This window comes from Nerophis lumbriciformis, linkage group LG02, assembly GCF_033978685.3.
Source record: "Nerophis lumbriciformis linkage group LG02, RoL_Nlum_v2.1, whole genome shotgun sequence".
NCBI classification, from domain to species: Eukaryota; Metazoa; Chordata; class Actinopteri; order Syngnathiformes; family Syngnathidae; genus Nerophis; species Nerophis lumbriciformis.
The window spans coordinates 55,657,464-55,682,500 of NC_084549.2; the positions used below are offsets into that span (position 1 = coordinate 55,657,464).

General features: G+C 38.8%; 2 protein-coding genes across 3 annotated transcripts in view; one reads left to right on the plus strand and one right to left on the minus strand.

Annotated features, from left to right (window-relative positions):
- Nucleotides 1-828: 828 nt before the first annotated feature.
- Nucleotides 829-8,243, minus strand: LOC133612559 (uncharacterized). The gene is made up of 2 exons (XM_061970112.2): nt 7,998-8,243; nt 829-1,888 (listed from the first exon to the last, which is right to left on the minus strand). The coding sequence occupies exons 1-2, from the start codon at nt 8,176-8,178 to the stop codon at nt 1,005-1,007; spliced, it is 1,065 nt and encodes a 354-aa protein (XP_061826096.2). The 5' UTR covers nt 8,179-8,243; the 3' UTR covers nt 829-1,004.
- Nucleotides 8,244-16,195: 7,952 nt separating this feature from the next.
- Nucleotides 16,196-25,037, plus strand: part of adss2 (adenylosuccinate synthase 2) — a 74,707-nt gene continuing 65,865 nt past the window's right edge. For both annotated transcript variants that reach the window (XM_072916598.1, XM_072916602.1), the window contains exon 1: nt 16,196-16,476. In XM_072916598.1, coding sequence (XP_072772699.1) covers nt 16,291-16,476 — 186 coding nt within the window. In that variant the 5' untranslated portion in view covers nt 16,196-16,290. The remainder of the gene's footprint in view (nt 16,477-25,037) is intronic.

Below are 25,037 nucleotides of genomic sequence, written 5' to 3' on the forward strand. Positions count from 1 at the left end.
TCCCCTTTGGTCTGGATGACACGATGTCGAATATTTCCAAAAACAATTTGAAATGTGGACTCGTCAGACCACAGAACACTTTTCCACTTTGCATGAGTCCATCTTAGATGATCTCGGGCCCAGAGAAGCCGGCGGCGTTTCTGGATGTTGTTGATAAATGGCTTTCGCTTTGCGTAGTAGAGCTTTAACTTGCACTTACAGATGTAGCGACAAACTGTATTTAGTGACAGTGGTTTTCTGAAGTGTTCCTGAGCCCATGTGGTGATATCCTTTAGAGATTGATGTCGGTTTTTGATACTGAGGGATCAAAGGTCACGGTCATTCAATGTTGGTTTCCGGCCATGCCGCTTACGTGGAGTGATTTCTCCAGATTCTCTGAACCTTTTGATGATATTATGGACCGTAGATGTTGAAATCCCAAAATTTCTTGCAATTGCACTTTGAGAAACGTTGTTCTTAAACTGTTTGACTATTTGCTCACGCAGTTGTGGACAAAGGGGTGTACCTCGCCCCATCCTTTCTTGTGAAAGACTGGGCATTTTTTGGGAAGCTGTTTTTATACCCAATCATGGCACCCACCTGTTCCCAATTAGCCTGCACACCTGTGGGATGTTCCAAATAAGTGTTTGATGAGTATTCCTCAACTTTATCAGTATTTATTGCCACCTTTCCCAACTTCTTTGTCACGTGTTGCTGGCATCAAATTCTAAAGTTAATGATTATTTGCAAAAAAAAAATGTTTATCAGTTTGGACATCAAATATGTTGTCTTTGTAGCATATTCAACTGAATATGGGTTGAAAATTATTTGCAAATCATTGTATTCCGTTTATATTTACATCTAACACAATTTCCCAACTCATATGGAAACGGGGTTTGTATGTCCCACTTTTTGTTTTTTATTACAAAACGAGTGTGTTGGTCTGCGTATCCACATGGGGGTACCGCAGTATTAAGTCCCCGTTACAAGTGAGGAGAAACGTGGCGCACTGGAGTGCGAACTGGTCAAGATGTCTGCCGGTGAGTGGTCAGGTGATGTTTGAGGTGCGTGCTCTGCAGAAAGCCTCGCCCGCAGATGCCACACGTGTGCGGCCTCTCGCCCGTGTGGCTCCTCAGGTGCTTCCTCAGGTGCCCGCTGTGCGTGAAGCGCTTGGCGCAGTGCGAGCAGCAGTACGGCTTCTCGCCCGTGTGGATCCTCATGTGTATCTTCAGGTCGCCCTTGCGGCTGCACTCCTTGCCGCACATGTGGCAGCGGTGCGGCTTCTCGCCCGTGTGGCTGGTCGTGTGCTCGGCCAGCGCGCTCACGCTGCTGCACCGCTTGCCGCACGTGGGGCAGGTCTTGGAGCCGCGGTGCGACTGAAGGTGCTCGCTGAGGCGCACGGGGGACTCCAGGGAGTCTCCGCACACGGCGCAGCGCACGTCCTTCCAGTGGATGCGGAGCGCGTGGTTGACCAGGTGGTGGTTGAAGGAGAAGGACTTGTCACACAGGTGACAGCGGTAGTCCTGCGTGACCAAAGTCAGATGTGACAACTCGGTGAAGGTTTGCCCTGCTGATCCCTTTAGGGTTTGTCTATCAAGTCCATCCCGGGGCGGGGTTAATTGAAGAGTGCTGACAGGAAGCGTCAGGGGTGCAGTGTCCACCTGAATCTCCATCTGCAGAGACCCTTTGTTGTCTTCTTGCTCATCTTGCTCCCAGCCAGAAGACTGAGGCGCGCACAAGACTTGGGAATCCTCCCGGACTTGGTCGTCTGCCTCCCACAGTGCCGGATGTTCCTGTTTAACGTGGAGCAGCTCTAATTCCGTGCGACCGAAGTTCACCCTCAACTCCCGCTGACAGGGATGCTGTTCGAGGGAATGTTCCTCCTCATGGGCTGCTGACTGCAAAAAGTCTGGAAAATTACACATTTATTTACAGCTGTATGGTGGAAGTGAACAGTTTGAAACACTTTAAAAATGTTGACTCCAATAGCAAGTGTGCAGTCTAAGCTTGTGTGATATACAGCTAGGTCCATAAATATTTGGACATTGACACAATTTTCAGTATTCCAGCTCTGTACAACACCACAATGGATTTGAAATGAAACAATCAAGATGTGCTTTAAGTGCAGACTTTGAGCTTTAATTTGAGGCTATTTACATCCAAATCAGGTGAACAGTGTAGGAATTACAACACATTTTATATGTGCCTTCCACTTTTTAAGGGACCAAAAGTAATTGGACAATTGGCTACTCAGCTGTTCCATGGCCACGTTTGTGTTATTCCCTTGTTTTGTTTTTTTTCATTTATTTCATTTACAAAGAGCAGATAAAAGGCCTAGATGGCATTTCAAGTGTAGAATATTCATTTTGAATCTGGGGAGGTCATCTCTTAATATGAAGTCCAAAGAGCTGTCACTATCAGTGAAGCAAGCCATCATTAGGCTGAAAAATCAAAACAAAGCCATCAGATAGATAGCAAAAACATTAGATGTGGCCAAATCAACTGTTTGGTACATTCTTAAAAAGAGAGAAAACACTGCTGAGCTCAGCAACACCAAAAGACCTGGAAGACCACAGAAAACAAGTGTGGTGGATGACAGAAAAATCCTTTCCCTTGTCAAGAAAAAGCCCTTCACAACAGTTGGCCAGATGAAGAAAAGTCTCCAGGAGGTAGGTGTATCCATGTCCAAGTCAACAATTAAGAGACGACTTCTCCAGAGGAAATACAGAGGTTTCATCACAAGGTGTAAACCATTTGTGAGCCTCAAAAACAGGAAGGCCAGATTAGAGTTCGCCAAGAAACATGTAAAAGAGCCTGTGCAGTTCTGAACAACATCTTATGGACAGATGAGACAAAGATCTACTTGTACCAGAATGATGGAAAGAGAAGAGTATGGAGGAGGGAAGGAACTGCTCAAGATCCAAAGCATACCACCTCATCAGTGAAGCATGGTGGTGGTAATGGCATGCATGGCTGCCAGTGGAACTGGATCTCTTATATTTATTGATGATGTGACAGCTGACAAAAGCAGCAGAATGAATTCTGAAGTGTTTGGGGCAATATTATCTGCTCATATTCAGCCAAATGCTTCAAAACTCATTGCACGGCGCTTCACAATGCAGATGGACAACGACCCGAAGCATACTGCGAAAGCAACCAAATAGTTTTTTAAGGCAAAGAAGTGGAATGTTCTGCAATGGCCAAGTCAATCACCTGACCTGAATCCGATTGAGCATGACCGACCCCAGAATGTGAGACTTGGCCCGCACCTCTCATCCTCCCGCACGCTGAGCATCGGCTCCCCACAGGGCTGTGTGCTGAGCCCCCTCCTCTACTGCCTTTACACCCATGACTGCAGTCCGGCCCACAGTGACAACCTTACCGTCAAGTTCGCCGACGATACCACAGTGGTCGGGCTCATCTCCAGGGGTGACGAGGCTGCCTACAGAGAGGAGGTCCTGAAGCTGACGGCCTGGTCTTCGGAGAACAACCTCGCTCTCAACACCAGCAAGACCAGAGAGATCATCGTCGACTTCAGGAGGAGCAGCACCGACCCTGCCCCCCTCTACATCAACGGCGAGCGTGTAGAGAGGGTCCACACCTTCAGGTACCTTGGAGTCCACATCTCTAATGACTTCTCCTGGACAGTCAACACCACATCAATCATCAAGAAGGCTCAGCAGCGGCTACACTTCCTTAGAGTCCTCGGGAAGTACAACCTGAAGCCTGACCTGCTGCTGACCTTCTACCGCTCGTCCATCGAGAGCCTGCTGACCTACTGTATTACGTACGGTATGGTACGGCAGCTGCACTGCAGCAGACAGGGAGAGGCTGCAAAGAGTGGTCAAGACGGCTCAGAAGATCATCGGCCGCCCTCTCCCCTCTCTGACGGACATCTACACCTCCCGCTGCCTCAACAGAGCCAGTGCCATCATCAAGGACAGCACCCACCCTGGCTCTGACCTGTTCCACCTGCTGCCCTCTGGGAAGCGCTACAGGTGCATTAAAACCAAAACAAACAGGCTAAAGAACAGCTTCTTCCCCAGGGCCATAACCATCCTGAACGGACTGCCCCATTGTCCCTCATAACTGCCTTCTCTTCGGTGCAATAACCCATTCCACCAACCACCCTGTTTTTTTTTGTTTTCTTTTCATGTATATATTCATTTCACACCATATTCATTGCACTTCTACATTTTTTATATTTTTATATATTTGCACATTGTTTTTCTAGCATGCACACATCGCACTGTATGGAATGGCCTCAATCTCGTTACCTTGCGTAATGACAATAAAGCTGATTCTGATTCTGATTCTGATTCTGAATTTCACTTGCTGAAGACAAAACTGAAGGGAAAATGCCCAAAGAACAAGCAGGAAGTGAAGACAGCTGCAGCGGAGGCCCGGCAAAGCATCACCAGGGACGAAACCCAGCGTCTGGTGATGTCTATGGCTTCCACACTTCAGGCTGTCATTGACTGCAAAGGATTTGCAACAAAGTATTAAAAAAATGACAATTTTATTTATGATTATATTAGTTTGTCCAATTACTTTTGGTCCCTTAAAAAGTGGAAGGCACTTATAAAATGTGTTGAAATTCCTACACCGTTCACCTGATTTGGATGTAAATACCCTCAAATTAAAGCTCAAAGTCTGCACTTAAAGCACATCTTGATTGTTTCATTTCAAATCCATTGTGGTGTTGTACAGAGCAGGAATACTGAAAATTGTGTCAATGTCCAAATATTTATGGACCTAACTGTATACAGTACAGGCCAAAAGTTTGGACACACCTTCTCATTCAATGGGTTTTCTTTATTTTCATGACTATTTACATTGTAGCTTGTCACTGAAGGAATCAAAACTATGAATGAACACATGTGGAATTATGTACCTAACAAAAAAAAAACTGAAAACATGTTTTATATTCTAGTTTCTTCAAAATAGCCACCATTTGCTCTGATTACTTTTCCGCACACTTTTGGCATTCTCTCGATGAGCTTCAAGAGGTAGTCACCTGAAATGGTTTTCACTTCACAGGTGTGCTTGAAGCTCATTGAGAGAATGCCAAGAGTGTGTAAAGCAGTAATCAGAGCAAAAGCTGGCTATTTTGACGAAACTAGAATATAAAACATGTTTTCAGTTATTTCACCTTTTTTTTTGTTAAGTACATAACTCCACATGTGTTCATTAATAGTTGTGATGCGTGAAGTGTGAAACGTTGGAACAGACGGAAGCCGAGAGATTGAGGTCGACTCTAAGCTGTAAATGTGGAACTTGGAGCCATGCTATTTTGACATAAATGGAGTGCGTACCCAAATAAACCAGAAAAAACATAACAGCTGGACCAAATGCACAACTGTCCATCGAGTGAGTCACATTTTAAATGTTATGTTGTAATAGTTGGGAAAGAGAAAATAATTTGACAGCGTTCTCACTTCCTGTTCTTACTTTGTACATAGTACATAGTTCATCAATTCATCCTGAGTACAACAGTTCTCTTCTTAAATAGTTAAGTCAGTTACGGTTCACATAACAAATATTTTATTTTCAATTTGACTTAATTATACATTTGTTTTGATAATTGGGAATAAGGAAATCATTTTAATATTTAATTGATATTGTTACAGTGCAGTCGCCACCCTGTGTTTTTTGTCTGATTATAATGGCGTCACTCAAAGCTGTAAATGTGGAACTTGGAGCCATGCTATTTTGTCATAAATGGAGTGCTTACCCAAATAAACCAGAAAAAGTACCCGTTCAGCTGGACCAAACGCACAACTGTCCATCGGGTGAACTTTAAGATTTATGTTTTTGTCGAATTATAATTGTGATTATAAAATGTAACCATCTTGAAAATGTGTCGCCAACCTTATCTTTTTGAAGCTGACTATTTGGAGGATGAACTACTGCTTTTAAAAGCCAGTACGAAAGAAGTGTGAAACGTTGGAACAGACGGAAGCCGAGAGATTGAGGTCGACTCTAAGCTGTAAATGTGGAACTTGGAGCCATGCTATTTCGACATAAATGGAGTGCGTACCCAAATAAACCAGAAAAAACATAACAGCTGGACCAAACGCACGACTGTCCATCGAGTGAGTCACACTTAAAATGTTATGTTGTAATAGTTGGGAAAGAGAAAATAATTTCAATATTTTATTGATATTGTTACAGTGCAGTCCCTGTGTTTTTGTCTAACTATCCAACCATCCATTTCTACCGCTTGTGTCGTTTTGGGGTCGTGGGGGGTGCTGGAGCCTATCTCAGCTGCTTCAGGCGGAAGGCGGGGTACACCCTGGACAAGTCGCCATCTCATCGCAGGGCCAACACAGATAGATAATTGTGATAAACAATTTACTCATCTTGAACATTTGAAGTATCAGCATTGGTGTGACCAATACTGACACTGTAACTACTTGGTTAAGAATCGGTATACAAATTTGTAGTATCGCTAAAATAAATGAAAAGTATTGCAACATCCATCCATCCATCCATTTTCTACCGCTTATTCCCTTTGGGGTGGCAGGGGGCGCTGGAGCCTATCTCAGCTGCTTCGGGCGGAAGGCGGGGTACACCCTGGACAAGTCGCCATCTCATCGCAGGGCCAACACAGATAGATAATTGTGATAAACAATTTAATCATCTTGAACATTTGAAGTATCAGCATTGGTGTGACCAATACTGACACTGTAACTACTTGGTTAAGGATCGGTATACAAATTTGTAGTATCGCTAAAATAAATGAAAAGTATTGCAACAGCAATGCTTATTACATTTGAACAGAAGTGTAGATAAAAACATGTTACAACTAGAGATGTCTGATAATATCGGACTGCCGATATTATCGGCCGATAAATGCTTTAAAATGTAATATCGGAAATTATCGGTATCGGTTTAAAAATGATCGGTATCACAAAATAAAATGTATGACTTTTTAAAACGCTGCTGTGTACACGGACGTAGGAAGAAGTACAGAGCGCCAATAAACCTTAAAGGCACTGCCTTTGAGTGCCGGCCCAATCACATAACATCTACGGCTTTTGACACACTCACAAGTGAATGCAAGGCATACTTGATCAACAGCCATACAGGTCACACTGAGGGTGGCCGTATAAACAACTTTAACACTGTTACAAATATGCGCCACACTGTGAACCCACACCAAACAAGAATGACAAACACATTTCGGGAGAACATCCGCACCGTAACACAACACAAACACAATAGAACAAATACCCAGAACCCCTTGCAGCACTAACTCTTCCGGGATGCTACAATATACACCCCCCGCTACCACCCAATACCCCGTTCCCTCAACCTCCTAATGCTCTCTCAGGGTGAGCATGTCCCAAATTCCAAGCTGCTGTTTTGAGGCATGTTAATAAAAATAATGCACTTTGTGACTTCAATAATAAATATGGCAGTGCCATGTTGGCATTTTTTTCCATAACTTGAGTTGAAGTTCTCTTATTTTGGAAAACCTTGTTACATTGTTTAATGCATCCAGCGGGGCATCACAACACAATTAGGCATAATAATGTGTTAATTCAACAACTGTATATATCGATATCGGTATCGGTAATTAAGAGTTGGACAATATCGGAATATCGGCAAAAAAGCCATTATCGGACATCTCTAGTTACAACAGAAATAAACCACATATTTAGAGTAAATTAGCAAGGAGTTTAATAATAGTGGATACAACTGGAAATGATGCAGGTAAATTAGGAGCCTTTAAAGCTCGTTTTAAAAATGGTTTTATCATTTATATGCCAAAAAATATATCGTCATCGCAAGAGGCTGCAATTAATATCGCGATATATATTTTAGGCCATATTGCCCATTCCATTGACTGACACTGTGCACCTGTACTAACCTGTGAGTACTATCAATTATTATGACCATTTAATCTTAGGAACTCATTTAAAACTGATACGTTTCAGGGGGAAATTGTTCATATGCAATACTTTGTATCACTTACTAGTTGTTGGTATATCACTAATATGCAATACACTGACCTGTTTTGTGGTGTGAAACAAAATCCAGCAGAACACCTCGGAGGCGTTTTATCTCCATCTGCGAACTGGAAGCTTCTTCTTCGTATTTGACAACTATTCGCTCAAAAAACTCAAATATCTCCTCTGCAGCGGCTGCCAGACGTTCGTTTATGAATGCCCGAATTAACGGCGGTGGTGACATGTCGGGATAACTTTTATTGTATTAGTGATATGGACGTGAGTGGTCCCAAAATGGACTGTTTTGGTTAGCCGATGTGCTAGCTAGCTGTAGCGGCTAACGGCTACGGAAGTAAGTTTTTTTTTAAGACCCCATAACTTTATTTTACACGTCACGATACAAACAACATAACAAATAATACAAACGTTATAGCAGTGGTTCTTAACCTTGTTGGAGGTACCGAACCCCACCAGTTTCATATGCGCATTCACCGAACCCTTCTTTAGTGAAAAATTAAAAACATTTTTTTTTTCAAATTCAAGACAAAGTTATATGTTTTTGGTAACACTTTAGTATGGGGAACATATTCTAAGTAACAAAGACTTAATTTAGAGTTATTTGGACACTAGGGGAACATATCCTAGACTTAATTTAGAGTTATTTGTTAAGGTCAGGGTTAGAGGGTTAGGGTTATAATAAGGCCATGCCGAATAAGGCATTAATAAGTACTTAATAATGACTAGTTAAGAGCCAATATATTACTAATTTGCATGTTAATAAGCAACTAATTAATGGTGAATATGTTCCCCATACTAAAGTGTTACCATGTTTTTTTACTGGTGCATAAAATGAACCGTGCATGAACATCACATCTCTCGTTTATGTTTTACTTGGTAAACACTTGAACGCAACATTTTTACTATTGATGTACTTAATAGCCATTTGAACGCAACAATCTCGTTAATGTTTTACTTGGTAAACACTTGAACACAACATTCTTACTTTTAATGTACTTAGTAGACACTTGAATGCAACACTATTATTTTACTTGGTAAACACTTGAACACACCATCCTTACTATTGATGTACTTAATAGACATTTGAACGCAACACTCCCACTATTATTTTACATGGTAAACACTTAAACACAACATTCTTACTATTGATGTACTTAATAGACATTAGAACGCAACACTCCTGTTTATGTTTTACTTGGTAAACACTTGAACACAACATTCTTACTATTGATGTACTTAATAGACATTTGAACGCAACAATCTCGTTAATGTTTTACTTGGTAAACACTTGAACGCAACATTCTTACTATTGATCTACTTGGTAGACATTTGAACGCAACACTCTCGTTTATGTTTTACTTGGTAAACATTTGAACAGAACATTCTTACTTTTAATGTACTTAGTAGACATTTGAATGCAACACTATTATTTTACTTGGTAAACACATGAACACACCATCCTTACTATTGATGTACTTAGTAGACATTTGAACGCAACACTCCCACTATTATTTTACTTGGTAAACACTTGAACACAACATTCTTACTATTGATGTACTTAGTAGACATTTGAACGCAACACTCTCGTTTATGTTTTACTTTGTAAACACTTGAATACAACATTCTTACTATTGATGTACTTAATAGACATTTGAACGCAACAATCTCGTTAATGTTTTACTTGGTAAACACTTGAACGCAACATTCTTACTATTGATCTACTTGGTAGACATTTGAACGCAACACTCTCGTTTATGTTTTACTTGGTAAACATTTGAACAGAACATTCTTACTTTTAATGTACTTAGTAGACATTTGAATGCAACACTATTATTTTACTTGGTAAACACATGAACACACCATCCTTACTATTGATGTACTTAGTAGACATTTGAACGCAACACTCCCACTATTATTTTACTTGGTAAACACTTGAACACAACATTCTTACTATTGATGTACTTAATAGACATTTGAACGCAACACTCTCGTTTATGTTTTACTTGGTAAACATTTGAACAGAACATTCTTACTATTGATCTACTTGGTAGACATTGAACGCAACACTCTCGTTTATGTTTTACTTGGTAAACATTTGAACAGAACATTCTTACTTTTAATGTACTTAGTAGACATTTGAATGCAACACTATTATTTGACTTGGTAAACACATGAACACACCATCCTTACTATTGATGTACTTAGTAGACATTTGAACGCAACACTCCCACTATTATTTTACTTGGTAAACACTTGAACACAACATTCTTACTATTGATGTACTTAATAGACATTTGAACGCAACACTCTCGTTTATGTTTTACTTGGTAAACACTTGAACGCAACATTTTTACTATTGATGTACTTAATAGACATTTGAACGCAACAATCTTGTTAATGTTTTACTTGGTAAACACTTGAACGCAACATTCTTACTATTGATCTACTTGGTAGACATTTGAACGCAACACTCTCGTTTATGTTTTACTTGGTAAACATTTGAACAGAACATTCTTACTTTTAATGTACTTAGTAGACATTTGAATGCAACACTATTTTACTTGGTAAACACATGAACACACCATCCTTACTATTGATGTACTTAGTAGACATTTGAACGCAACACTTTCGTTTATGTTTTACTTGGTAAACACTTGAACGCAACATTTTTACTATTGATGTACTTAATAGACATTTGAACACAACAATCTCGTTAATGTTTTAATGTTCAAACAACAAAACCAACACAGTGCATAAACTCACAACAAATTACACACTGCAAACCAGTCAGCTGTTGCCGTATCCGTAATACGCCGATAGGGAGAAGTTTGTATTTACACGATGAGTCGGGTGTGTTTTGACCTCCGCCGGACCCCTGAGCCCGACTCACCGAACTCCTAGGGTTCGATCGAACCCAGGTTAAGAACCACTGCGTTAGAGGAATGAATTCACTTCTCAAAAAAGCCAGTTAATCGACAAAAATGTAACCAAACATTTCTGGTTGCTTTTTAATGTTGTGTTATATTGATGTAAAAAATCCTACTTGAAATCCCCTTTTGAAAACTGTAATTAATATTTGTGGTAACAAAATTGTGTTTCATGCCTATTATTAAAAATGAATGTGTGTATTATTGAATAATGTTATCAGCCGTACGAGTTTCAACAACACAGTGCCGGATCAGTTGCTACCATTTAGAGCAGTGGTCCCCAACCTTTTTGTAACTGCGGACTGGTCAACGCTTTAAAATTTGTGGTATTTTATTTATTTATTTTATTTTTATTGTCATAAAAAAATACAATCATGTGTGCTTACGGACTGTATCCCTGCAGACTGTATTGATCTATATTGATATATAATGTCGGAACCAGAAATATTAATAACAGAAAGAAACAACCCTTTTGTGTGAATGAGTGTGAATGAGTGTAAATGGGGGAGGGAGTTTTTTTGGGTTGGTGCACTAATTGTATGTGTATCTTGTGTTTTTTATGTTGATTTAATAAAAAAAATAAAAAAATAAAATATATATATATATATATATATATATATATTTTACATTTCTTGTACGGCCCGGTAACAATCGATCCGGTGGTTGGGGACCACTGATCTAGAGGAGTGTTTTTCAACCTTTTTTGAGCCAAAGCACATTTTTTTCATTGAAAATATCCGGAGGCACACCACTAGCAGAAATCATTAAAAAACGAAACTCAGTTGACAGTAAAAAGTCGTTGTCGCAATTGGTGGATATGACTTTAAACCATAACCAACCATGCATCAATATACAGTAGCTCGTCTCAAAGTAGGTGTACTGTCACGACCTGTCACATCACGCAGTGACTTATTTGGAGTTTTTTGCTGTTTTCCTGTGTGTAGTGTTTTAGTTCTTGTCTTGCGCTCCTATTTTGGTGGCTTTTTCTCTTTATTTGGTCTTTTCCTGTAGCAGTTCCATGTCTTCCTTGACCGCTATTCCCCACACCTGCTTTGTGTTAGCAATCAAGAATATTTCAGTTGTTTTTATCCTTCTTTGTGGGGACATTGTTGATTTTCATGTCATGTTCGGATGTACATTGTGGACGCCGTCTTTGCTCCACAGTAAGTCTTTGCTGTCGTCCAGCATTATGTTTTTGTTTACTTTGTAGCCAGTTCAGTTTTAGTTTCGTTCTACATAGCCTTCCCTAAGCTTCAATGCCTTTTCTTAGGGGCACTCACCTTTTGTTTATTTTTGGTTTAAGCATTAGACACCTTTTTACCTGCACACTGCCTCCCGCTGTATACGACATCTACAAAGCAATTAACTACCTGATGCCACCTACTGATATGGAAAAGTATAACGTGGTAAGTCTGCCGATCTCCAGACAGTACAGACACTCAACAACGGCACATTATTTGCGGATTATAATTACTGGTTTGCAAAAAATATTTTTAACCCAAATAAGTGAAAATAGATAATCTCCCACGGCACACCAGACTGTATCTCACGGCACAATAGTGTGCCGCGGCACAGTGGTTGAAAAACACTGATCCAGAGGACGGAAAGTGGAAATGCATGCACAGTATAATTATAGTAGTGTGACTTATAGTTTCACTTGCATGCTTTCTTGCAAAAAATCAACACATCCCACTTTAACATGATATTAAGATATGTTTATGTCTGACATATGGATAAAAAGAGTACAAAAATATTGTTAAGTGAGATGTTCACTGCTCAAGTAAAAGTAAAAGCACAAAGTACATTTACATACACGGTGTTCTATTATGATGCAATGAGTTTATTTGTGCCAATAAATTAACACACCTTGGAGAATTTATCACAAGGGACAGGGTAATCTTATTTTAAAAACATATATATCTGTATTTACTTTATAGAAATCTTGATTCCCTTGAGGACACACGCTTCGAGGATCGACAAAATTGAACAAAACATTTCTGGTTGCTATTTAATCAGAAGTACTTTTGTTGTGTTATATTGATGTAAAGAAATCCTGTTTGAAATCCCCTTCTGAAAACTGTAATTAATATTTGTGGTAACAAAATTGTGTTTAATGCCTACTATTATACATTAATGTGTGTAATATTGAATAATATTATCAGCCGTATAAGTTTCAACAACACAGTGCAGGGTCAGTTGCTATCATCTAGAGCAGACCTGGGCAAATTAAGGCTCGGGGGCCACATGCGGGCCGTTAAGCTTTTCAATCTGGCCCGCCGGACATTCCCAAATATTTTTTTTAGATCTTTAAGATGGAAAGTGTCGCTGCCATTATGATGTGCAGTGATGTTTTCAAATTACCATAAGTCTTGAACTATACAACATATTTCAATGGTTGGAACCTGCGCTTTTGCATGGTATTTTAGTGACTAGTGTTGTCCTGATACAAATGTTATTTTGATACTTTTTGGTGCTTTTTGATACTTTTCTAAATAAAGGGGACCAGAAAAAATTTCATTATTGGCTTTATTTTAACCAAAAATCTTAGGTGTGGCGGACCGGTACTTTTCAGAGGCGGTATGGTACCGAATATGATTCATTAGTATCGCGGTACTATACTAATACCCGTATACCGTACAACCCTACTAGTTACTATGGTAATCTACGTCACAGCAGGTAGGACGAGGCACCAATCAGTATGGGTGGGGAGCGTTTCCACAAAGTGTTTCCAGAGCGGCCAGCTGAAAGGTGGGTGTCAGGGACAGACGAGAAAGTAGATTTTTACAAGAAAGTTCTAAAGCTTAGTGATGTATCACATATATCAGATTGTAGATGTTTTTTGTTTTGTTACCCTTCACGTTCATATTTCGCTGTGTTTGTTGCATTTTTGTTGCATTTGGCTTGATTGTAAAATATGTCCATTGAGAGGGGGTGTGACGTTCATATGTTCTCAATATTCAGGGTTTTATCGTTCATAGAAAACAATAAAATTCCATTCCGTTTTTAAGGCGGTCTGTCATAACATTTTTACCATTCAATCAGACTTTATTGTGAGGTTTTGTATTAGTTTTCCTATAAATAGATATACCGGCCCCCAGACAAATTAAATTTGGCCCCCCGAGTCAAAATAATTGCCCAGGCCTGATCTAGAGGACAGAAAGTGGCAGGGGCGTCACTAGCTTTTAAGGACAGGGGGGGGCTTAGCCCCCAGGAGATGCACAGGATGCGAGCGAACGTAGCGCACGAGCACAAAACTTCACAAACGGCTAACAAAGACTTAGAAATTATTCATTGTTATTATTATTTCAGTCGGTTTATTTTCAATCTGTGTTCAGTACAACAACAAACACGGGTTTGCACAGTGACATTTTGTTTACAGCATCAACAAGAAACAATTACTTGCATGATCCTTCAAAATACACTGAAACACAATGAAAGTCATGGCATTAGCCTCTATGTTATTAATTCACAACATAGAGGCTAATGCCACGACTTTCGCTCACAATACAATAATTGTTAGTTCCCAAAATATTTTGAAGTTGCACAAATTACATTTTGGGCACATATGTGACTAAAATGGTTGTAAATTCAAGCCCTGGAAATATTATTGAATTAAAGTAATATCTGGATCGGGATAATTAGACATATATATATATATATATATATATATATATATATATATATATATATATATATATATATATATATATATATATATATATTATGGCAAGCCGTTAAGGAAATTAAATATATATGGAAGTCTGAATAAAAATGAGTAACGTTTATATATACTGTAAATAAGAAAGACTTAGAGTCTGTCTGCTGATCTGAAAAAGAGCTGAGGGACCATCTTCAAAGTGCAATGCTGAAACAAATAATGCAAACAATAAAATGGCTTGAGCCCCCCTAAAATAGGCCTAACAACGCCAATGGAAAGTGGAAATGCATGTAATTGTAGTCGTGTGACTATTATAGTTTCACTTGCTAAAAATCCACACATCCTACTTTAACATGATATTAAGATATGTTTATGTACGACATATGGATACAAAGAGTACTAAAATATTGTTAAGTGAGATGTTCTTTGCGCAAGTAAAAGTAAAAGCACAAAGTTTGATTGATTGATTGAGACTTTTATTAGTAGATTGCACAGTACAGTACAGATTCCGTACAATTGACCACTAAATGGTAACACCCGAGTAAGTTTTTCAACTTGTTTAAGTCGGGGTCCACGTTAATCGATTCATGGTACAAATATATACTATCAGCATAATACAGTCTCACACAAGTTAATCATCAGAGTATATACATTGAATTATTTACAATGGGGGGGGGGGGGTTTGGTTGATATCAGCACTTCAGTCATCAACAATTGTATCATCTGAGAAATGGACATTGTAAAGTACATTTACACGATGTTCTATTATGATGCAATGAGTTTATTTGTGCAAACAAATGAACACATCTTAGAGAATTTATCACATTAATCACAAATATTTATCTGTATTTACTTCATAGAAATCTTGATTCCCTTGAGGACACACGCTTCGAGGATCAATACATCTCATCCATCCATCCATCCATTTTCTACCGCTTATTCCCTTTGGGGTCGCGGTGGGCGCTGGAGCCAGCTATCTCAGCTACAATCGGGCGGAAGGCGGTGTACACCCTGGACAAGTCGCCACCTCATCGCAGGGCCAACACAGATAGACAGACAACATTCACACTCACATTCACACACTAGGGCCAATTTAGTGTTGCCAATCAACTTATCCCCAGGTGCATGTTTTTGGAAGTGGGAGGAAGCCGGAGTACCCGGAGGGAACCCACGCAGTCACGGGGAGAACATGCAAACCCCACACAGAAAGATCCCGAGCCCGGGATTGAACCCAAGACTACTCAGGACCTTCGTATTGTGAGGCAGATGCACTAACCCCTGTGCTGCCCAATACATCTCAATCTAATCTAATTTAATCCAATCTAATCACTTTTTTTTTTTAAATTTACAATGACAGAAACGTGAGTGAATTTTACTCACCTCTTAATTTCTATATTCGACAAAAAATTTTTTTTTTACAATATTTGTGAATTATTTTTTTGTTTTTCCAACAAAAATAACAATTTAGGACGGTATCATTGCAAACAACGAAGTTCTCTCTTACGTTTTCTCGCAGTCAGAGCGAAGTTAATTCATGATTTATCGTCAAAACCCTCTAATGATGCAAAAATCCCTGATGTAGTGTAAAAAAAATCAGCGATCAAAGAACTCACTTCCGGGTGGCGTACACCTGTGCGCATGTGCGAGTCCTGTTATTTCCTGGCGTCTAACGTTGCCTTGGAGTGGTGTCGGCGCGCCTCCTCACTCAGCTCTCCGCCGAGCAGCCCAGCGCAAGACCAGCCCAGCAGCGGACATGTCAGACAGTGGTGGGTGTCAGGAGCCCCCCAACGGCCGCGAGGGGAGCATGGCGACGCGGCCGGACAGACCGTCGGTGGGCAACCGAGTGACGGTGGTGCTGGGCGCGCAGTGGGGCGACGAGGGGAAGGGCAAAGTGGTGGACCTGCTGGCTCAAGACGCCGACATGGTGTGCAGATGTCAGGTTGGTGGAGCTTGTGCTGCGTTCACTTGCATGCTCCTTGCTGGTTTATGCTATATCTGCTAGCCGAGGAACGTTAACTGCTCCCGCCTCATTTTTCTCCAAGTTAACTACCATTATTAGGCAATACGGTGTCAATCTGTTTTTTTTTTTTTTTTTTGCTAATGTCACCTTGAATTCTTGCTCGCTGTTATAGGTCACTATTCATACTGTCTGTGCCGGAACGTTCCTGAAGGGAACATTTTGGCTAACCAGGTGGTATCGTTTATGTCAGGCTGACTTCTTCCTTCACTATAACGCTTACTTTGTGTATAATGTCGCATTTTAACTTCACCAATAGTCTTAAATAATTGGCTGAACAAATTATGCTAATCAAATATCTCCAAAAACAGGGATATCCAAAGTGCGGCCCTGGGGCCAAATGCGGCCCGGTCCGTACTAGTGTTGTCCCGATACCAATATTTTAGTAACGTTACCAAAATTATTTCGATACACAAAAAATGGCATTTAAAAATCTTATGGTACACTAAAAATATTTTTCTTATTGCAAGTGTGTCCTTAAATAAAATAGTGAACATACAAGACAACTTGTCTTTTAGTACTAAGCAAACAAAGGCTCCTAATTTAGTCTGCTGACATAAGCAGTAACATATTGTCATTTTCCATTCTATTATTTTGTCAAAATTATTAAGGACATGTGGTAGAAAATGAATTATTAATCTACTTGTTCATTTACTGTTAATATTTGCTTACTTTCTCTTTTAACATGTTCTATCTACACTTCTGTTAAAATGTAATAATCACTTATTATTCTGATGTTTGGATGCTTTACATTAGTTTTGGATGATACCACAAATTTGTGATTAGGTCACTATTCATACTTTCTGTGCCGGAATGTTCCTGAAGGGTGGTATCGTTTGTCGGGCTGACGTCTTCTTTCACTATAACTCTTACTTTGTGTATAATGTGGCATTTTAACTTCACCAATAGTCATAAATAGTTGGCTGAACAAATTATGCTGATCAAAGATCTCCTACAACAGGCATGTCCAAAGTGCGGCCCTGGGGCGAAATGCGGCTCGGCCCATACCAGTGTTGTCACCAATACTAATATTTTGGTAACGGTACCAAAATTATTTTGATACTTTTCTAAATAAAGGGGACCACAAAAAATTGCATTATTGGCTTTATTTGAACCAAAAGGCTAACCAGGTGGTATCGTTTATGTCAGGCTGACTTCTTCCTTCACTATAACTCTTACTTTGTGTATAATGTTGCATTTTAACTTCACCAATAGTCATAAATAATTGGCTGAACAAATTATGCTAATCAAAGATATCCTACAACAGGGATATCCAAAGTGTGGCCCTGGGGCCAAAAGCAGCCCGTACTAGTGTTGTCCCGCTACCAATATTTTGGTAACGGTACCAAAATTATTTCGATACCTTTCTAAATAAAAGGGACCACAAAAAATTGCATTATTGGCTTTATTTGAACAAAAAAATCTTATAATACATTAAACATAAGTTTCTTATTGCAAGTTTGTCCTTAAATAAAATAGGGAACATACAAGACAACTTGTCTTTTAGTACTAAGCAAACAAAGGCTCCTAATTTAGTCTGCTGACATATAGAGTAACATATTGTGAACATTTGGCTAACAGGTGGTATCGTTTATGTCAGGCTGACTTTCCTTCACTATAACTCTTACTTTGTGTATAATGTCGCATTTTAACTTCACCAATAGTCATAGATAATTGGCTGAACAAATTATGCTAATCAAATATCTCCTACAGGGCTTCACGGTGGAAGAGGGGTTAGTGCATCTGCCTCACAATACGAAGGTCCTGAGTAGTCTTGGGTTCAATCCCGGGCTCGGGATCTTTCTGTGTGGAGTTTGCATGTTCTCCCCGTGACTGCGTGGGTTCCCTCCGGGTACTCCGGCTTCCTCCCACTTCCAAAGACATGCACCTGGGGATAAGTTGATTGGCAACACTAAATTGGCCCTAGTGTGTGGATGTGAGTGTGAATGTTGTCTGTCTATCTGTGTTGGCCCTGCGATGAGGTGGCGACTTGTCCAGGGTGTACCCCGCCTTCCGCCCGATTGTAGCTGAGATAGGCTCCAGCGACCCCAAAGGGAATAAGCGGTAGAAAATGGATGGATGGATGGAAATATCTCCTACAACAGGGATATCCAAAGTGCGGCCCTGGGGCCAAATGCGGCCTGGCCCGTATTAGTGTTGTCCCGATACCAATATTTTGGTAACGGTACCAAAATTATTTCGATACACAAAAAATGGCATTATTGGCTTTATTTGAACAAAAAAATCTTATGGTACATTAAACATATTTTTCTTATTGCAAGTTTGTCCTTAAATAAAATAGGGAATATACAAGACAACTTGTCTTTTAGTAGTAAGTAAGCAAACAAAGAATCTTAATTTAGTCTGCAGACGTATGCAGTAACATATTGTGTCATTTTCCATTCTATTATTTTGTCAAAATTATTAAGGACAAGTGGTAGAAAATGAATTATGTATCTACTTGTTCATTTACTGTTAATATCTGCTTACTTTCTATTTTAACATGTTCTATCTACACTTCTGTTAAAATGTAATAATCACTTATTCTTCTGTTGTTTGATACTTTACATTAGTTTTGGATGATACCACAAATTTGTGAATAGGTCACTATTCATACTTTCTGTTTTGGCTAACCAGGTGGTATCGTTTATGGCAGGCTGACTTCTTCCTTCACTATAACTCTTACTTTGTGTATAATGTCGCATTTTAACTTCACCAATAGTCATAAATAATTGGCTGAACAAATTATGCTAATCAAATATCTCCTACAACAGGGATATCCAAAGTGCGGCTCTGGGGTCCAAATGCGGCCTGGCCTGTATTAGTGTTGTCCCGATACCAATATTTTGGTAACGGTACCAAAATTATTTCGTTACACAAATAATGGCATTATTGGCTTTATTTGAACAAACAAATCTTATGGTACATTAAACATGTGTTTCTTATTGCAAGTTTGTCCTTAAATAAAATAGGGAACATACAAGACAACTTGTCTTTTAGTAGTAAGTAAGCAAACAAAGGATCCTAATTTAGTCAAAATTATTAAGGACAAGTGGTAGAAAATGAATTATTAATCTACTTGTTCATTTACTGTTAATATGTGCTTACTTTCTCTTTTAACATGTTCTATTTGCACTTCTGTTAAAGTGTAATAATCACTTATTCTTCTGTTGTTTGGATGCTTTACATTAGTTTTGGATGATACCACAAATTTGTGAATAGGTCACTATTCGTACTTTCTGTGCCGGAACGTTCCTGAAGGGTGGTATCGTTTGTCAGGCTGACCTGACGTCTTCCTTCACTATAACTCTTACTTTGTGTATAATGTCGCATTTTAACTTCACCAATAGTCATAAATAGTTGGCTGACAAAGATCTCCTACAACAGGCATGTCCAAAGTGCGGCCCTGGGGCCTAATGCGGCCCGGCCCGTACTAGTGTTGTCCCGATACCAATATTTTGGTAACGGTACCAAAATTATTTCGATACTTTTCTAAATAAAGGGGACCACAAAAAATTGCATTATTGGCTTTATTTGAACAAAAAAATCTTATGGTACACTAAACATATTTTTCTTATTGCAAGTGTGTCCTGAAATAAAATAGTGAACATACAAGACAACTTGTCTTTTTGTACTAAGCAAACACAGGCTCCTAATTTAGTCTGCTGACGTATGCAGTAACATAATGTAATTTTCCATTCTATTATTTTGTCAAAATTATTAGGGACAAGTGGTAGAAAATGAATTATGTATCTACTTGTTCATTTACTGTTAATATCTGCTTACTTTCTCTTTTAACATTTTCTATCTACACTTCTGTTAACATGTAATAATCACTTATTCTTCTGTTGTTTGGATGCTTTACATTAGTTTTGGATGATACCACAAATTTGTGAATAGGTCACTATTCATGCTTTCTGTGCCAGAACGTTCCTGAAGGGTGTTATTGTTTATATCAGGCAAACTTCTTCCTTCACTATAACTATTACTTTGTGTATAATGTCGCATTTTAACTTCACCAATAGTCATAAATAGTTGGCTGAACAAATTATGCTAATCAAAGATCTCCTACAACAGGGATGTCCAAAGTGCGGCCCTGGGGCGAAATGCGGCCTGGCCCGTACTAGTGTTGTCACCAATACCAATATTTTGGTAACGATACCAACATTTTTTCGATACTTTTCTAAATAAAGGGGACCACAAAAAATTGCTTTATTGGCTTTATTTGAACCAAAAGGCTAACCAGGTGGTATCATTTATGTCAGGCTGACTTTTTCCTTCACTATAACGCTTACTTTGTGTATAATGTCGCATTTTAACTTCACCAATAGTCATACATAATTGGCTGAACAAATTATACTAATCAAAGATATCCTACAACAGAGATGTCCAAAGTGCGGCCCTGGGGCCAAAAGCGGCCCGTAGTAGTGTTGACCCGATACCAATATTTTGGTAACGGTACCAAAATTATTTCGATACTTTTCTAAATAAAGGGGACCACAAAAAATGGCATTATTGGCTTTATTTGAACAAAAAAATATTATGGTACATTAAACACGTTTCTTATTGCAAGTTTGTCCTTAAATAAAATAGTGAACATACAAGACAACATGTCTTTTATTACTAAGCAAACAAAGGCTCCTAATTTAGTCTGCTGACGTATGCAGTAACATATTGTGTCATTTATCATTCTATTATTTTGTCAACATTATTAAGGACAAGTGGTAGAAAATGAATTATTTATCTACTTGTTCATTTACTGTTAATATCTGCTTTCTTTCTCTTTTAACATGTTCTATCTACACTTCTGTTAAAATGTAAGAATCACTTATTCTTCTGTTGTTTGGGATGAAACCACAAATTTGTGAATAGGTCACTATTCATACTTTCTGTGTCGAAACGTTTCTGAAAGGAACGTTTTGGCTAACAGGTGGTATCGTTTATGTCAGGCTGACTTCTTCCTTCACTATAACGCTTACTTTGTGTACAATGTCGCATTTTAACTTCACCAATAGTCATAAATAATTGGCTGAACAAATTATGCTAATCAAAGATCTCCTACAACAGCCATGTCCAAAGTGCGACCCTGGGGCCAAATGCGGCCCGGCCCGTATTAGTGTTGTCCCGATACCAATATTTTGGTAACGGTAACAAAATTATTTCGATACTTTTCTAAATAAAGGGGACCACAAAAATTGCATTATTGGCTTTATTTGAACAAAAAAATCTTATGGTACATTAAACATATGTTTTTTATTGCAAGTTTGTCCTTAAATAAAATAGGGAACATACAAGACAACTTGTCTTTTAGTGCTATGCAAACAAAGGCTCCTAATTTAGTCTGCTGACGTATGCAGTAGCATATTGTGTCATTTATTATTCTATTATTTTGTCAAAATTATTAAGTACAAGTGGTAGAAAATGAATTATTAATCTACTTGTTCATTTACTGTTAATATCTGCTTACTTTCTCTTTTAACATGTTCTATCTACACTTCTGTTAAAATGTAATAATCACTTATTCTTCTGTTGTTTGAGATGATACCACAAATTTGTGAATAGGTCACTATTCATACTTTGTGTCGGAACGTTTCTGAAGGGAACGTTTTGGCTAACCAGGTGGTATCGTTTATGTCAGGCTGACTTCTTCCTTCACTATAACTCTTACTTTGATTATAATGTCGCATTTTAACTTCACCAATAGTCATAAATAATTGGCTGAACAAATTATGCTAATCAAAGATCTACTACAACAAGCATGTCCAAAGTGCGTCCCTGGGGCGAAATGCAGCCCATAACTTATTTTTTAACGGCTTATGGCCCATTTGTTAGCATTTTAAAATCAGAGAGGTAAAATGTTTGTTAATTTTACAGGTATACACCCGAGTGTCAAATATTTTGTTACTTGAGGAATCATACCTGTTAATATGCTGGATTTGTTTAGCTAATTTTGTAGATCTACAGCTGAGTCATATTGTGTTACTTGATGCATGCTAATGTTAGCATGCTAGCATTTTGAACACATTTCTCAGGTACACGCCTCAGAGTAATATATGTTGGTACTTAATACATGTTATAGTTACCATTTTAGAATGCTAACATAATCATGCTAGCTTTTTTTAAGAGAGTGTCATAATTCGGTATTTCACTATTGCTAACTTTAAGCATGCTATTGTTAGCATGGTAGCATAGTAATGTTAGCATTCTCGCTTTTTTTTTTTAGCTAATGTCACCTTGAATTCTTGCTCGCCGTTATAGGTCACTATTCATACTTTCTGAAAAAATCTTATGGTACAGTAAACATATGTTTCTCTTTGCAAATTTGTCCTTAAATAAAATAGGGAACATACAAGACTACTTATCTTTTAGTAGTAAGTAAGCAAACAAAGGCTCCTACTTTAGCTGCTGACGTATGCAGTAACATATTGTGTCATTTTCCATTCTATTATTGTGTCCAAATTATTAAGGACAAGTGGTAGAAAATGAATTATTAATCTACTTGTTCATTTACTGTTAATATCTGCTTACTTTCTCTTTTAACATGTTCTATCTACACTTCTGTTAAAATGTAATAATCACTTATTCTTCTGTTGTTTAGATGCTTTATATTCGTTTTGGATGATACCACAAATTTGTGAATAGGTCACTATTCATACTTTGTGTGCCGGAACGTTCCTGAAGGGAACGTTTTGGCTAACCAGGTGGTATCGTTTATGTCAGGCTGACTTCTTTCTTCACCATAACTCTTATTTTGTGTATAATGTCGCATTTTAACTTAACCAATCGTCACAAATAATTGGCTGAACAAATTATGCCAATCAAAGATCTCCTACAACAGGGATGTCCAAAGTGCGGCCCGTACTAGTGTTGTCCCGATACCAATACTTTTGGTACCGGTACAGAAATAATTTCGATATTTTTCGGTACTTTTTTAAATAAAGGTGACCACAAAAATTGCCTTATTGGCTTTATTTTAACAAAAAATCCTACAGTACATTAACGGTACATGTTTCTTATTATGCTCTCTGTGTGCAATTTTTTACTTTCCACCCACAGTCTGAATGCTTCTGTATATATGTATATAGTAAAATATTTAAACAACACATTCGGAACATTCGTTCTCAGGACTGGACTGTGCACCTTACCTCCTTTTGCACTATTTTTCTTTTTATTTCCTTCCTATGTTTTGCATATTTGTCGACTGTCACACTGATACTGGAGTTGCTTTTAATCTCATTGTACCTGTGTATAGTGACAATCATATATTTTGTTACTTGAGGAATCATACCTGTTAGTAAGCTGGCTTTGTTTAGCTGATTTTGTAGGTCTACACCTGAGTCATATTTTGTTACTTGATGCATGCTAATGTTAGCATGCTAGAATTTTAAACACATTTCTCAGGTACACACCTCAGAGTAATATATTTTGGTACTTAACACATGTTATATTTACCATTTAAGCATGCTAACTCATGCTAGAGAGTGTCATAATTCGGTATTTCACTATTACTAACTTTACGCATGCTATTGTTAGCATGGTAGCATAGTACTGTTAGCCATCCATCCATCTTCTTCCGCTTATCCGAGTTCGGGTCGCGGGGGCAGCAGCCTAAGCAGGGAAGCCCAGACTTCCCTCTCCCCAGCCACTTCGTCCAGCTCCTCCCGGGGGATCCAGAGGCGTTCCCAGGCCAGCCGGGAGAGATAGTCTTCCCAACGTGTCCTGGGTCTTCCCCGTGGCCTCCTACCGGTCGGACGGGCCCTTAACACCTCCCTAGGGAGGCGTTCGGGTGACATCCTGACCAGATGCCCGAACCACCTCATCTGGCTCCTCTCGATGTGGAGGAGCAGCAGTTTTACTTTGAGCTCCTCCCGGATGACAGAGCTTCTCACCCTATCTCTAAGGGAGAGCCCCGCCACCCGGCGGAGGAAACTCATTTCGGCCGCTTGTACCCGTGATCTTGTCCTTTCGGTCATGACCCAAAGCTCATGACCATAGGTGAGGATGGGAACGTAGATCGACAGATAAATCGAGAGCTTTGCCTACCGGCTCAGCTCCTTCTTCACCACAATGGATCGATACAGCGTACAGATGTACTGTTTGCATTTTAGCTTTTTTGTTTTAGCTCATTTTGGTCTTATTTTTTGTTAATGCTACCTGGCCACCGTGCCAACGGCTTGCATTTCAGTTTGGCTTTGGCTCTTCAGCATTGACAGAAAATTTGTAGCAAAATTGCATTTTCTATTTCTTCGAAAAAAATTGATATATTGTACTGGTTTTAAAGGTGAAATCTACAAAAATGGCCCCCAAAATGATGATAAAAGTAAATATTTCTATATATATATAATATGTGTGTGTGTGTATATATGTATATATATATATGTATATGTATATATATATGTATATGTATATGTATATGTATGTATATATATATATATATATATATGTATGTCTTAATAAGGTTATCCAAAAAATAGTGCTCGATA